At 56.7% G+C, this 14,680-nt stretch overlaps 2 protein-coding genes across 4 annotated transcripts in view; one reads left to right on the top strand and one right to left on the bottom strand.

Moving 5' to 3' along the window:
• Nucleotides 1-14,680, bottom strand: part of ST3GAL4 (ST3 beta-galactoside alpha-2,3-sialyltransferase 4) — a 121,255-nt gene that overhangs the window by 24,430 nt on the left and 82,145 nt on the right. The window lies entirely within an intron of this gene.
• The window catches only part of KIRREL3 (kirre like nephrin family adhesion molecule 3), a 610,621-nt gene that overhangs the window by 571,663 nt on the left and 24,278 nt on the right, over nt 1-14,680 (top strand). For both annotated transcript variants that reach the window (XM_042238383.2, XM_042238382.2), the window contains exons 6-8: nt 3,210-3,360; nt 8,606-8,711; nt 13,646-13,794. In XM_042238383.2, the coding sequence (XP_042094317.1) occupies nt 3,210-3,360; nt 8,606-8,711; nt 13,646-13,794 (406 nt within the window). The remainder of the gene's footprint in view (nt 1-3,209; nt 3,361-8,605; nt 8,712-13,645; nt 13,795-14,680) is intronic.

The following is a 14,680-nucleotide window of genomic DNA, read 5'->3' as shown; positions in this document are numbered from 1 at the left end:
GTGAGAAGACACAGGCCCCTTCTTTGCCCCAAGCTCGGCTCCCCCCTACCATGAAGGCTTTACAGACCACCCCCAACCAGAGCTAGGAGAGGTCCTCCCCTGGGGAGCGGGCACTGTGCCCTCCCCTGGTTTAATGAACACATCTCCCCATCTCTAATTAGGTGGAACAAACAACTTGAACCAGAATTTTTATTTCCCAGAAAAGCACACGCCCGGACACAGTAAATATGTCATTAATCATCTTTCCGGGAGAGGAGCACCCTGGGTGCGGGGACGGGGCAGCAGTCAGGGGCCTAATTAGGAGCTCAGGCCCTTGACTTCCCTCCTACCGGCACCCAGATGGCCCTGCTCCCCAACACCGCACGAGCAGATCAATCAGATCAATCCAAGGGTACCCCGGCAGACTAAAATTTATGTAAATGTCCCTGGTTAGCACAACGGAAAAGTAAAGAAAAGAAAATCGGGAAAGAACAAAAGGATCTTCCTCCCCACCTCCCCTACCCCAACCCCGCGGTCTTATTTTCATCCAGGAAATTGTGCTTATTATCGCTTGGCTATTTATAGACGCGTGAGGTCTGCTGAAGAGCCAGGAGCCAGCCGGTTACTATGGTGCAGTGGAGAGGTTCTGGCTGGGCCGGTTGACACCACACCCACTCTGACCCCACTCCGGGGGCCAGCCTCCATATCAGCACTCTGGCCCTGAGGCTGAGCTCTAGACAGTCAGCCCTCGGGCTTCTGGGGCTGACCATGACCTCCTCCCCCAGCCTCTCTCCCAGATCCCTCTGCAGCAGGGCTGAGACCACCACCCCATGCCCCGGAAGGAAGATGGATGAGAGCAGGCCTGGGCCCAGGCAGTTTCCTCGAGCAGAGTTCTCCTCTGCTGCCCTGCTCTGTGGTGTCTTCACACCTGAGTCTGGCCTTGTCTACAGCGGGATGCGGTATTCTAGATGGAGGCTCCGGGCCTGTTCTCCTAGTGCAGGGCATGGAACTGAGGACCCAGCGTCGGGGTCCAGCTGCCTGTGGTAGCCGGTGCTTAGTTGCTCAGTCATGTCCGACTCTTTGTCACCCCACGGACTATAGCCCACCAGCTTCCTCTGTCCATGGGGTTCTCCAGGCAAGAATACTGGAATGGGTTGCCATGCCCAATCTTTCCAACCCAAGGATGAGGTCTCCCGCATTGCAGACAGATTCTTTACCAGCTGAGCCACCAGGGAAGCCCAAGAATACTGGAGTGGGTAGCCTATCCCTTCTCCAGAGGATCATCCTGACCCAGGAATCAAACCAGGGTCTCCTGCATTGCAGGTGGATTCTTTACCAGCTGAGCCACGAGGGAAGCCCTCAGCTGCCTATGTATCTCTGCTAAAGGGAGGCTACTTAATCTGCTAACTGTTGCTGTCTCAAAGAGGGGATCACACCACCCCTCTGGCTTACAGGTCCTCAGGAAGCTGCGGTGGGGAGGTCGTGGCTCAGAGCTCACCATTCTCCTATGCAAATCCCTGCCCTGCCCAGCGAGTTCCTGACTCACTCTAAACTCACTTTTCTCTCCAGTTATTTGGGAGACAAGGCTCCCTTCCTTCCAGGGTCCTGCGAGGATCAGAGACGATGTTGTGGTTATTTTCAGGGAGGTTTTGAGGAAGTAGAGTCTATCCATCTCTTCCTCAGCTCCAATAACGGAGAAAATAAGATCAAGTTCCTTCCTGGGGTATACTGAGCAAGTCCAGCCCCCACCCCAAACCAAAATGGCCCTCCTGCCCACTGCACCTCCCCAGTGGGCACCCACCCTCATGGGCCACCAGGGAGTCAAGGGTGCAGGGTTACCAAACTGATGGGGCAGTAGCTGGAGGCAGTCTCAGCTGGGGGAGTGGGTACCGGCAATGAGGGAGAACAGCTGCCATAAGGAATCAGCACGTGGTCAAGAGGAAGACAGGGGACCTTTAGGCCTGCGTTAGTTTCTAGGGCTGCTGTAACCAAGTACCACAACTTGGTTCTTCAGACAACCAAAATGTATTGGCTCACCCTTGTAGAGGTGAAAATGCTGAAGTCAAGGCGTGGGCAGAGCTGTGCTTCCTCCAAAGGCCGCAAGGAGAATCTTCTCGCCTCTTCTAGTTCCTAGGGGCTCCTGGCTTTCCTGAGCTTGTGGCAGCATCATTCCAGTTTCTGCCTCCTCCTTCCCATGGCCTCTTCCTTGTGTCTCCTTGTCTTGTCTTCTTTTTTACAAGGACACCCATCATTGGATTTAAAGCCCATGCTACATCCAGGGTGATCTTGTCTCAAGATCCTTAACTAATGACTGATTAGGCAATGGCACCCCACTCCAGTACTCTTGCCTGGGGAATCCCAGGGACGGGGGAGCCTGGTGGGCTGCCGTCTATGGGGTCACACAGAGTTGGCCACGACTGAAGCGACTTAGCAGCAGCAGCAGCTAACTAAGTTGTGAAGGCCCCATTTCCAAATAATTTCACATTTTGAGGTTCAGGGTGGACATGAATTTGGGTGGATGCTCTTCAGTACAGTCCAGGAACCTGTTACTTACGTCGCCGCCACCAACTCAAAGTGAGTTTAATCAAGCTCCACAGTCTCTCTTGATCACACCTGTTTTCTCGACTGCTAAATGAAAGACGATGGCACCTGTCGTGTCTGTGGCTTAGTCTGAGCTCCAGTGAGGTCTGGTAGTGAAATGATCGAAAAGTTGAGAGAGTTTATACAGGTAAAGTAATGAAATGGTCAGTGGGCACTGATTCTTCGCGCGTCTCCACCCTAGCCCTGCCTTCACCCCCACTCCCCAAGCTGTGCACCCTTCTGCAGCCAGATCATTCCTGGGGCCACAGCACCTGCTATCCCCATCTCAGCACTCCCTACAGACCCAGAGACACCCCCAGACCAGAGGTAGAATAGTTACAAGTTCATCTCTACATAGCACCAGCAGCCTGGTTTCCACTGGGCCCAAGCTGGTTTCTTTTGTGTCTGGGTGGGCAAGTGACTTTCCAGTTCCTTTTTCCTCCTGAAGCCTGGCGCTCAGCCAGGCCAGGGAGCCAGGGGTGACCCGAGGCTCTGCATGGAGGTGGGCGCCCCCGGGTGTCCTGACTGACCTACCTCTATCCACAGAGCTCCTTCCTCCTCTCCGAGGCTGGCGCGTGTCCTGCCCCACCCGCCCAGCTGTCGCAGTGATGAGTGACCTGGGGCCTTCTTTCTCCCCACCCGACCCATAGACCCTTCTCCGAGATGGCAAGCGTGAGAGCATTGTGAGCACCCTCTTCATTTCCCCCGGCGATGTGGAGAACGGGCAGAGCATCGTATGCCGAGCCACCAACAAAGCCATCCCCGGAGGGAAGGAGACCTCAGTCACCATCGACATCCAGCGTGAGTACCGACCTGGCTGGGGGCAGGGACCATCTGGCACTCCTGCCCAGAGCACAGGTCGGGGGAAGTAGCCAGGCCGGGGCCAGACCCCTGCAGGACGGCTGGAGGCAGGACCTGGATCCGCCAATCCTAGGGGCTAGTGAGTTTGTCTGGCACCCAAGGACCGTTTTGTCCTTCTTACTGTCACCAGTGAGGGTGACAGTCCCCTTAGGAACATCACTGGGGACTCCCTGGCAATCCGGGGGTTAAGACCCCACTTCCACTCCCACTGCAGGAGGCACAGGTTCGATCCTCGGTTTGCATCCACCCTCTTCACCAGCTATTAAAACCCCCTCCACCTCCATCCACACCAAGCTTCCATTCCCCATCCAGTGACAGCCAGGATCACCAGGGCTCTGGGCAGGCCAAGGACCATGGTGATGGGAGGGAGGCTCTCGCTTTTAAGGTCGTGTAAGTTCAAGGTCACCCTGGGTGGAGTGTCTCCCTCCCCTGCCCCAGTCCAGGCCCCACTGTCCACACCCACCTGCTTCTTAGCTGTAGCAGATATGGCATCAAGCTGCAGGCCCAGCTATGGAAAGAAAGCAAGATGTGGTGGGGATGGGGTAGTCTACGGCCCAGAAAGGCTCTACCACCCATGAGCTGTGTGGGCCTGAGCTGGTCATTAGGATGCCGGTTCCTAATCTCATTTGACTGAGTGACGTCCAAGGTCTCTGCTTGCCCTGGGATTGACTACGAATCAGAGGTCTCTCCAGACACAAGCCAAATCTGGGAGGAATGACAGAGAGAGCCACAGACATCCAAGCCTCCTGTACCAGGCTGCCTGTTGTGGCCACCGTGCAGCACCTCCGTCCTCTCCCCCTACCCCCGCCCAGCTGGTCAGGAGGCCTGTGCCAGCCACAGAACCCCCAGGGAAGAAACCACCGGGTCGGCGCTTGGGGCCTGGCAGGAGCCTTGGGGGGAGCTGTTTCTGCGTCACAAAGCAGAACCTTTCTGTCAACAAGAAAGTCATCATCATGAGAACAGCCCACCGACTATTAAAACACGTTCCCCTGAACGCGCGCTGATACCATGACGGATTTACCAGGATGCACAGACGATAGTCTGCCCGAGGAGGACGCCAGCCTTGCCAGGTCTCTGGGCCTCACTGACTTTCTTTCCAGGGACGTCTCAGCCACCCCAGGAGGGAGGCAGCAAGAATGAGGTCAAAGTGAAGCTGAGAATCCAGGTGCCCAGTTTCCTAGATGGGCCCCATGCGAGGCAGTCCAGAGTCGTGGTTGGAATTCTGGCTCTGCCACTTACTGAGTGATCCTGGGCTGGTTATTTCACCTCTCTGTGCCTCGGTTTCCTCATCTGTATGTGGAGGTGCTTGGCTGGTACATACACTGGCTGGAACGATTCAGTTAAAGCATTCAGGCAGCGACCCCAGCGTAGCACCCAGCACCTGTCATGGGGGTGCAGCTGCCCCTCCCAAGTGCCCCCAGACCCCACAGGGAGGGGAGGTCTGCATCCACTCCTCCCCCTCCCCAAGGTGTCTACACGCGCCTGCTGAGCAAAAGAGCAGGCTCTCTCTGCCCCCTCCCTCCTGCTCACCCTCCCACCCCCACGCATCCCTTTGTTCATTCAATAAGCATCCGGCTGTTTATTGTGGACACCACAGGCTGGATCATAGCTGCCTTTGCAAACCTGCTCATTTTCTCAGTCAACCAAGAAGTATCCAAACTCAGCAAAAACACATTTGTTGTTTGTTTCCCTTGGTCTTTAGATGTTACCCAACGGAAGACAAAGCCCCCAGATTGAGTAATGGGAGAGAAAGCTTAACACCCCCAAAGTCTCGCTGCATCTGGACTCTGCATCCAGCTGCCAAGCTTCAAATGGATGTGCTATGAAATCACTGAGTCATGGAGTTGCTCTCCTTTCTCATTCCTTCCTGGGTGAAATACTTCCCCTGAACGTGCGTGCATGCAAGTGCGCACACACACACACACACACACACACACACACACGCGCGCGCGCGTGCGGAGGCAGGCTACTGATGGAAACTCTAACAGACTCTCAGCTGTAACATCTGTTCAGTGCGATCTCAGTTCCGCCAGCTACATCAAAGCTGCCCCCTGCAAGTTATGCAACTGACATCACAAATGGGATTAAAATCATGTTTAATAGTCGGATATGACATAAACTATTTATACCTTCGGAGCCTGGTGGACTTGTGAAAATTCATATCCTGCATATGCAGAGGAGAAGTGTGGAGAGAGGGGTGTGGGCACCTCTGGGCCTGGGGTGGAGGCTCAGATGAGACCGGCCAGTGTGCAAGGTTCCCGGGGTGTGCGGGGAGCCTATTTTCCTGGGTACCGAGGATGCTGCAAAGAGGTGGGGAAGCTTCAGGAGACGGGCGTCCACAGGATAACTGAGAAGGGCAGCTCGGTGGTAGAGGAGGGGAGGGGAGCAGACAGCCGGAAGGGTCCTCCAGCAGGTGTGTGTTTCATCTCTCTGTCCCTGGAAGTCTCACCACTTTATAAAGGACAGCCAGGTGGGGACTGGCCTCCTGGAGCTGCCTCACATGTTCTGTGGCTGGTTTCTAGAAGCTGTTGAACTAGCCCTGAAAACTGGTGGTTCTCAGCTGGGTGGGCCAGCAGACAACCCACTCAGGTGATGGGGAAGAGCCAGGAGGAGGCTGCAGGGTTCTGGGGGTGTAGCTGTCTTGGGAGATATGGGCAGAGCTCTCAAGGCAAGTCCTGGCCACGCATCTTTGGGTCCGCTGGAGTCATGCTTTAAAAACCAACGTAGAGTTTCCTTGGTAGCTCAGTGGTAAAGAATCTGCCTGCTAAGGCGGGAGATGTCGGTTCAGTCCTTGCTCCGGGAAGGTCCCATGTCCCAGAGCAACTGAGCCTTTGCACCACAACTACTGAGCCTGCGCTCGAGAGCCCGGGAGCCACAACTGCCGAACCCACGTGCCGCAACTGCTGAAACCCACGCACCCCAGAGCCCATGCTCCGCAGGAAGGGGAGCCACCACAATGAGAAGCCTGCACGCTGCATTAGAGAGTAGTCCCCGCTCGCTGCAACTAGACAAAAGCCCACGCAGCAACAAAGACCCAGCACAGCCAAATAAATACAGACTTTTTTGAAATAATTCCTATTTTAAAATAAATGAATAAAAACCAACTTTGAGGTCACTGAAGTAGCCAACACTTCCCCACAATTAACTCTCCAGGAAAAGGCAAGCAAGTCATAGGAGACGTTCCCAGAATTGTGGTCCCATCCAGAACGGATGTGGGGAGAACAGCTCCAGCTTGTCCAACCACCTGATGCTGTCAGGAAGCAGCAATCTCTCCTGCGTCTTAACAAGCTGTCTGCACACCCCAGTGCAGCCCTGTGAGTCATCTCCCCTCAAGCCCGGCACCCCAGAAGGCAGCTTGAACACCAGCAGGGCACAGGAGGGCACGCTGCCAAGCAATCCCAACTCTGGGGTGGGTGAGGCTCCATCTGCAGCTGGGCGGCTGCACAGTTGACTCTCGAGGGGCTCAGGGAGCCCTCTGTCATCTCAACCAGGAGCTGGGCCAGGTAGCTGGAGTCTTGCTCCCCTGGTGGTGCCCTTCATGTGCACCCAGAGCAGGTCAGCATTTTCCAGATGGTCTCTGAGAAACCAGCTTTCTTCTTTTTCTGAAAATGGGGTGAACCCCCAGCAAGTCCTCCTGCCCTCCCAGCATAGAGCTGTGCCTATAGATGAGGTCTGGCAGAAGATGCGGCCCCAGGGCCTGACTAGGACCCAGGGACAAAACTGCCCTCTTCACTCAGCCTAGAGCTGAGCTCCAGCCAGACCTCCAGACCTGTCATCTCCGCTCCCCTGGAACGTGGGCCATGCCCGGGGTGCTAAGGCCTGGGCGCCTACCCAGGATGCCCGGCTTTCAGAGCGGGTCCTGAACTGGCTTCCCCCGAGCTCAGGAGGGCCAGGCCGCCTTGGGGTCTCTTTCCGGGCTGATTCCCCACCTCTGATCTCTGCTCTGGATACCGCCTCCTCTGTTTCCAACTCTCCGTCATCCTGTCTCTTTCCTCTATGTCTCATTATTGTCTTTGGCTTTTTCCCCAGCACCTTATCACTTTCTATCTCCATCTGTTCAGTCCCCCTTGGTCTTTTGGCCTTAAGTCTAAAATTTTTGTCTGATTGTGTGTCTCTCTGAACACGTGAGTCTCTGAGCCTATCCGTGTCTGCTCTTTGCTTCTCTATGTTTCTGCACTTTCTCCCTCTCCCTCTCTCTCTCTCTCTCTCTCTCTCTCTCTTTCTCTCTCGGTCTCTCTCCTCCTTCCCTCCCTCGTCTTCACATCTCTCCTACATAGGCATCTCTATGCCCCCGCCCGTCCCTCCCCCACTTCCCTTCCGCATGACCTCTCTGTGTCTCTGTCTTTCTCTACCTCTCTGACTTCCTGTTTCCTCCACCTCTGAGCATTTCGCACTTGAGAGCTGGGCTTCTTTGTGTTGAGTGTCAAAAACAAGCCCTGCCTGGGGAGCTGAGGGCTGAGTGACACCCGTCAGGACTCAGCAGAGATGGTTAGGGTCGGGGAAGGCTGTAAGTGCCAAGGTAACAGATGCACCTTTACACAAAGAGACGCAAGACGGACGTTTCAAAGACTGAAAAGTTTCTATTTAAAGGGACTTAGTATCCATGTCCTCCTTGCGCGCCCTCCACTCCCTTTTCAGACCTCTCTTTCCTGCAGTGGTTTGTTCACCCAAAGCTGGAATGTAGGCAGCAAGCACCCTCTGGGGCCCAGACAGCCCTGCTTCCGGGGTGGCTGTTCGTTTACACACCAGCCTTGAATCCATTCCTGAGGCTGGGAAAGATTGAGGGCAGGAGGAGAAGGGGACAACAGAGTGCAAGATGGTTGGACGGCACCACCGACTCCATGGACGTGAATTTGAGCAAACTCCGGGAGATAGCGGAGGACAGGGAAGCCTGGCGTGCCGAAGTCCATGGGGTCACAAAGAGTTGGACACAACTTAGTGGCTGAACAACAATAACTTGAATCCCTAGCAGGAGTCCTGAGCCCACTGCCAGGATGCCCTGATTCGGGCACTTCCAGGGTCGGAGGGAGCCCCCTGCCGAGGCCCCCAGTTTTCTGGGGACCAGCAGGGGCGTGGCTGCTCTGAGAGACCCCAGGGGTGGAATTGCTGGCCTTTGCCCTCATGTGCCCCCAAACCGTGGTGCACACAGCACCACAGTCTGCAAGGGCGTCTCTTCTCTCCACAGACCCCCCACTTGTCAACCTGTCGGTGGAGCCGCAGCCAGTGTTGGAGGACAACGTGGTCACGTTCCACTGCTCTGCCAAGGCCAACCCCGCGGTCACCCAGTACAGGTGAGAGGCCCTGCTGGGGAGGCCCCCTCGACACCCTGCCTGGCGCAGGGCTGGCACCTGCGGTCCAGGCGTCCAGCACCGTGCTTGGTCCGCTGTGGGTGTCCAGGACCCTTCCCCGGCACACCCATTCACCCCGCCCTAGCCAGGTGGACTTCGCCTTTTCCTCGTGAACACATACTCCCTTCCTCCGAGACAGATGTCACTCCTGTTTGCACAGCTTCTGTACCCCTTATTTCTGAAAGGAAGGAGACTCCGGAGAAAAAGCTAAAACAAGCCATCACGGTCAGTCAGATCCAGATTCTAGTCCTGTGCTCACCAAACCGGTCCCCTGGAAGGGTGGGGTTGCCAGGACCTCCGGCCCTGACCATCAGGCACCCAGGTTCGTCGTCCCCACGGCCCCCCTGCAGCTGTTGCCTGCCGCACGGATGAACGTCTCACTGATTTTCACAAGCCTGTCCTTCCCTGTTGAAGGCGGGAACTGCCGTTTAGTCACTTAAGCTGTCAGCGTGGAGCTCGTGTGGCTGGCACTCAACGCTCCAGAATGTGGGCTCGAGGACTCTGTAAACACACAGAGCAGCGCCTCTGGGCCTCCTGCCTGGGCACCACCACTGCAGACGCCAGTGGCCTCGGAGGTGCTCCAGGGCACACTCAGACACTCCCCACCACTGCCCTCACTCTGCCCTGCTCCTTCCCCCAGCCCAGGCCTGATGGTGTCCCCACCACCACTGAGATGGTCAGGAAGCCCCAGCATCACCCACTGCCAGGGATGCTGATGGTCCCAGACTCGGAAACAAACCTGCCGGTGGGAGTGGAGGACAGAGCCAAAGAGAGGCAGCGTGGCCTCAGAGGGCAGAACCTGAGAAACGGGTCAAAGCAGCAGCCAGAGGTTCAGGCTAGACACAGGCGATGCTCCCTGCAGTGCAGATAATTAGTGCTGGAACCAGAGACCCCGGGAAAGCGCAGAGCCTTTATCCTCAAGGATATTCTTAAACAGGATGAAAACCATGTGTCCTCTGGGTTTAACCATTCATCCGGCTAGAGGCAGGAGAAAGATTAGATGACCTCCAGGCTCCCTGGAGTCCCGCGGCCCTGTGGGTCCGGGCAGCAGGTCTGGCTTGGCTAGGACAATGACAAAGATGCGGCAGGAGACCTGTGTTTTTCTCTGGGCTTCCACCCTGCACCTGCGAGGCCTGGGCTCCATCCACAGGCGGGCTTCTCTCTGCTATTCGCTCTGCTCACAGGCCCTACACACCAGGTGTTGCATGCCCAGAGATCATCTCTCATGCCAGCTTCCCTGGGCACCCCTTCTCTCCCGCTGACACCCTACCCGAGCAGACCCACCCACATTCACTCTCATATCCTGGCAATAATAAGGGATACGTGTACATTTGAAGAGATCATTGAGAAGCAAATGTGGCAAGATATTGACCACGTTTGATGAGTCTAGGTGAAGGGAGCATGGCAGTTTTCTGGATCGGTCTTGTGACTTCTCTATAACAAAGTTATGTTTAGTTTTTAAACTACAAAGTTAATAAGCCAGGACCTGCAGGTTTCTGTGGGTTCTGGGTCCCTGTGGTTTCCCTCTGTCTCCATCCTTCCCCACAGCTCAGAGCCTGGTCAACAGTCAGTCACAGAGGAGGAGCCAGAGGCACAGGCCAGTCCCCCGCAGGTTTGACAGGCGAGCTTTTGCTCCTTCGCTCCTGGCCCTCCAGCCTGCCAGAGGCCCCAGAAGGCTTCAGTGCGGATCAGGCACCCTCCAGGGCTCCAGAGGCTTTCGGGGAGCCCTTCTGGCCTCCAGGGACATGTCAGGGAGCCCCAGCGGCCCAGGAGGAAGGGGGTGGTGAGAGGAGGCGGGTGTCTATGCCCACCCCCTGTGGCTCAGCCTCTTGGCCTCCGAAAGGGCTCCCCAGCAGGCAGACGGCCCTTCTAAATGCAGTGTTGGGATTCAAGAGGAAGGGCCTTGAGCAATCTCAGCACTTGAGTCCATGGATTTTTCCCAGCTGACCTGGTCGGGACTAAGAGATCTTTGTTTTTCAACTTCTGCCTTGGTCTTGATTGCTTCCTCCTGTTTCACACAAGAGGGTGTGATCTTGGAAATCAGAGATGCGCCCTGGTCCACCCCAGCACCCAGCAAGGGGTCCCGGGTGGATGTGGGAGCCCGTCCAACTGAACTCAGCCTCACTTGGCTGGACCAGCCGCCTGGGGCGAGCACACTGCCTCTCTGCGCCCCTCTGAGTCTCAGGGCCCCCACCTCACCATGCAGGGAACAGGGCGGGGGTCTACCAGCCAGTGTGAAAGGCGGGGCTGTGGAGGACAGCCTGTTGGCAGTGACACACCAGCCTCCTGATTGTGTGATGTAAATAATTAATCCTCTTACATCTGCTCTGGCCAAATTACACATTGATTGGGAAAAGCTTAATCTGAGTCCTGTTCCGAGGGGCTGGGCGAGGCGGTGAAAACGGTGGTGGTGGGAGGATGAAGGGACTGGAGGAAAGAAGAGGAGGAGGCCAAGCTGAGAAACTAGAGAAGAGAGGAGATGGGAGCAGAGGGGAGAGGAGACCGGGAGGTGGGACAGAGAGGGGAGGAGGTGGGACAGAGAGGGGAGGAGATGGGACGGGACATGGGAGAGGGTGGGACTTGCTGTCTGGCTCACCCTGGTCGTGTGACCTGCTGCTTCAGTAAGTGGGTTGAGCTTCTGGAAGGGATCCCTCCGAGGGTTTTTGTTGTTGTTTTGGGGTTTTTTGTGGGGGTTGGGGAGTACAGAAGGGGAATAAAGACAGGGAAGAAAAAGAGTGGCTGAGTGAGAGGTGAGCTGGGGACTCGTGGGGTGACCCCAAGAGACCCAGCCCCACAGCTGGCCTCCTGGGACGGTGGGAGAAGACCGTCTCTGAGTTCTTCTCAGTGCCCCCCCATTTCTAAGGTGGGGATCAGCCCGGGGGAGCTGGGAGCAGCATCTGCACAGCCCTCCAGCGTCTCTTCAGCCTCTCTTCTTTGAATCTGAGAGGGGAAGCCAGACTGGTTGGGGGAAGGGGAGCCCTGTGTGGCCAGGAGTGCTGAGTTTCAGGCCAGAGATAGCCCCAGCCGTTCTGAGTTCCTGGGGGCCCCAGTAGGGAGCTTTCACCCTGCTTACACTGTGAGGGACCTCAGACGGGTGGGGGAAAAGCCCCCTGTTCCCCCAGAAACCCCCAATAATGGAAGAGGACTGCCCAGCAGAGTCTGCTCCCTGGGGCTGTGGGCAGCCAGGGGCAGGACGGTCTCACCTGCCTCCTCCCAGCCCAGCCGGCTGCCCCCTCCTCGTAGCATCCCACCGTCTGCCCCCTCACAGCTGCAGGGTGGGTTGAGCAGGGGCTGGATGCCGATCCACCACTGTGTGTCCCGGACTGAACTCGTCTGCCTCAGGTGGGAGCTGTGCCTGACTGTTAAGTGTGGTCATTAAATTAAAGTTAGAGATTGAAATGATTCATGAATAACTCATAATGGGTTGTTGGGAAGCTCCTTCAGCTCTCAGGGAACTATGGTTCGCTCTGTTGTTAAACTGTAATTGTTATTATTAATTGTCTTCTTAATAACGATCTGACACTAATTCAAGATAATAACTGCACAGTGCCAGCCTGGTGCTCTCTGTGGTACTGGGAGACGGCCACCTCCCGAGCTGGATGGCCTGGCTAAGCAGGAGCAGGCGGAGGGAAGGGCAGGGCGCAGGGCCCTGCCCTCCGTGACCCCAGGAAAGGGGGCCCTGAGAATGTGGCTACCTGGAGTCGTGGTAGCCCCAGGATAACGGGGGCCTCCCCAGCCCTGGCAAAGACATGCACTCCAGGGACTTCCTTGTGGTCCAGTGGTTAAGACTCTGTGCTTCCGCTTCAGGGGGAACTCAGATCCCATGTGCCACACAGTGGCCAAAAACAAAAGACATGTACCCCAAAACAGGCCTGAACTACAGTGGGAAGTACCTATTGGGAACTTGTGTGTTTTCAAAAAGGTTGAAGCATAGTAAGAGTAACCCAGGGAAAGCGCTGATTCTCCTGTGCACACGCACCCCTGGGGTGCTCTGCCATACAGACAGCAGGCTGGCTGCTGCACCAGGCCAGTGATCACCGCCCCAGGGCCAGACCCAAGATACCCATCAGTCAGTTGGCCAATGAAAGAAGTCAGCATAGCTGTCTTCCCATCACCCCCACCAACCCAACTGCTGGTCCCATAAAAGCAGTGCTGAGACAGCCCAGGTCCCCAAGGAGCAGAGCCAGGATGGGAGGCAGAGGGTGTGGAGGAACATGAGTAAGTAGGAGAGGGATGAAGGGCTTTCGGGAGAGAGGGGCACTATGATGGGACCCACTCTGGGGACAGGAGTCAGGACGGGGGAACTGGGAGAGCTGCCAGCGCAGGAGGGTGGGCAGTCGAGACCACGCCTATCACCTCTCCATCAGCGTCTTGTCTCGTCTGGCAATCAAGCTTCCTGATGCCCGTGCATGTGTGTATACGTGTGTGTGCAGGTGTACACGCACGAATGGGCACACACCACGAGACCTTGGCCTCTTCAGTCACGGGCTTGGCCTCCTTTTCCAGTGTGGTCCAGGACTAGACCCCCCAGGGGAGCTCAGAGCAGGACAGCCAAGCTGCCCAGGGTCTGGCAGTTGGGTTAGCCGTTGCCTGGCCAGCCACATGGGCAGACCCACTGAAGAGCCAACCCACCTCCCTCCAGAATAACCCATCAGTCAAGTGCTGCTGGCTGCCTGGTGACCCACAGCCCAGAGCCTACCACCCCACCACTGACCCCTTCCCAAGCCCCAGAAGTAGCCCCTCTGTGGAGGCTCCCCCTAGGTGCCCCTTGGGGGCCTGCCCTACCCTGCCCCTCGCCAGGCCTCATCTTCCAGCGGGTGGGACGTATCCTGCCCCCGGGTGGGAGGTCCACACCAGCCCCAGTGCCTGTGTTACAGGTGGGCCAAGCGGGGCCAGATCATCAAGGAAGCCTCAGGGGAGGTGTACCGGACCACCGTGGACTACACGTACTTCTCAGAGCCCGTCTCCTGCGAGGTGACCAATGCCCTGGGCAGCACCAACATCAGCCGCACGGTCGACGTCTACTGTGAGTGGCTCGGGCCTTCCCTGGCGCATGGGCTCTGGCCAATCTCCGCTCTCTGCTGGGGGAACCATCGTGGGCTCATCGCACATGACATAAGAACGCCTCCCAAGCTCGGAATCCATGCCCTTTACAGAAAACGTCCCCACGTACTGTCACGTGTTTATCTTGACCCTCATCATCTCCCAGGCAGGGGACCTCCCTGGCGTCCAGTGGTTAGAACTCTTTCACTGCAGAGGGCGAAGGCTCCATCTCTGGTTGGGGAACTAAGATCCTACAAGCCACGCAGCATGGCCAAAAAAAAATTCTATTAAATCTATTTTTTTAAAAAAATCATCTAGGGAGGCTAGAATTCTTATTCCCAGCACCGAGATGAGGGGACGGAGGCCTGAGGTCACACAACAAATGAGGAGCAAAATGAGGACCAAGATGGGTCAGCCCCCATCAGCGGCTCCCCCTCCTCGCTGCTGGCCAGGCAGGGACCCTCGGGGGAGCCAGCCCTCAGCTGTGTTCACAGCGTTGACCGTCAGCTCATCCAAAGCCCTGTGCAGATTCAGAAGCACGCTTACAAACTTTATTCCTAACCCCCTCACCCCTACCAGCCTCAGCAGGAAGCATGATGACTCCCTGTTTGCATCAGGGGACTCTTGCGGGCCTCCTGACCCTGGTTTCACACCTGCTCCCTGAAGGCAGCTCTCTGCACACCCTCCTGTTACTGCCCCTGAAATCCCACTGCTGCACCTGCTCTGGGAACCCAGGCTCCATCTGCAGGGGCTTCTGGTTAGGGCGGGGGAGGGGCAGGGGGGAGGAGTCTCCACTAACAGGATGCGTGTGGGGAAAGGACCTGAAGGTCTCCCCTTCAGTGTTGAAAAGGAGGTGGGGCGGGGCTGGA

The sequence above is a fragment of the Ovis aries genome, chromosome 21 (genome assembly GCF_016772045.2).
Source record: "Ovis aries strain OAR_USU_Benz2616 breed Rambouillet chromosome 21, ARS-UI_Ramb_v3.0, whole genome shotgun sequence".
Taxonomy (NCBI): Eukaryota; Metazoa; Chordata; class Mammalia; order Artiodactyla; family Bovidae; genus Ovis; species Ovis aries.
The sequence above is the reverse complement of the archived record's forward strand: the minus strand, read 5'-3'. Positions and strand labels throughout refer to the sequence as shown.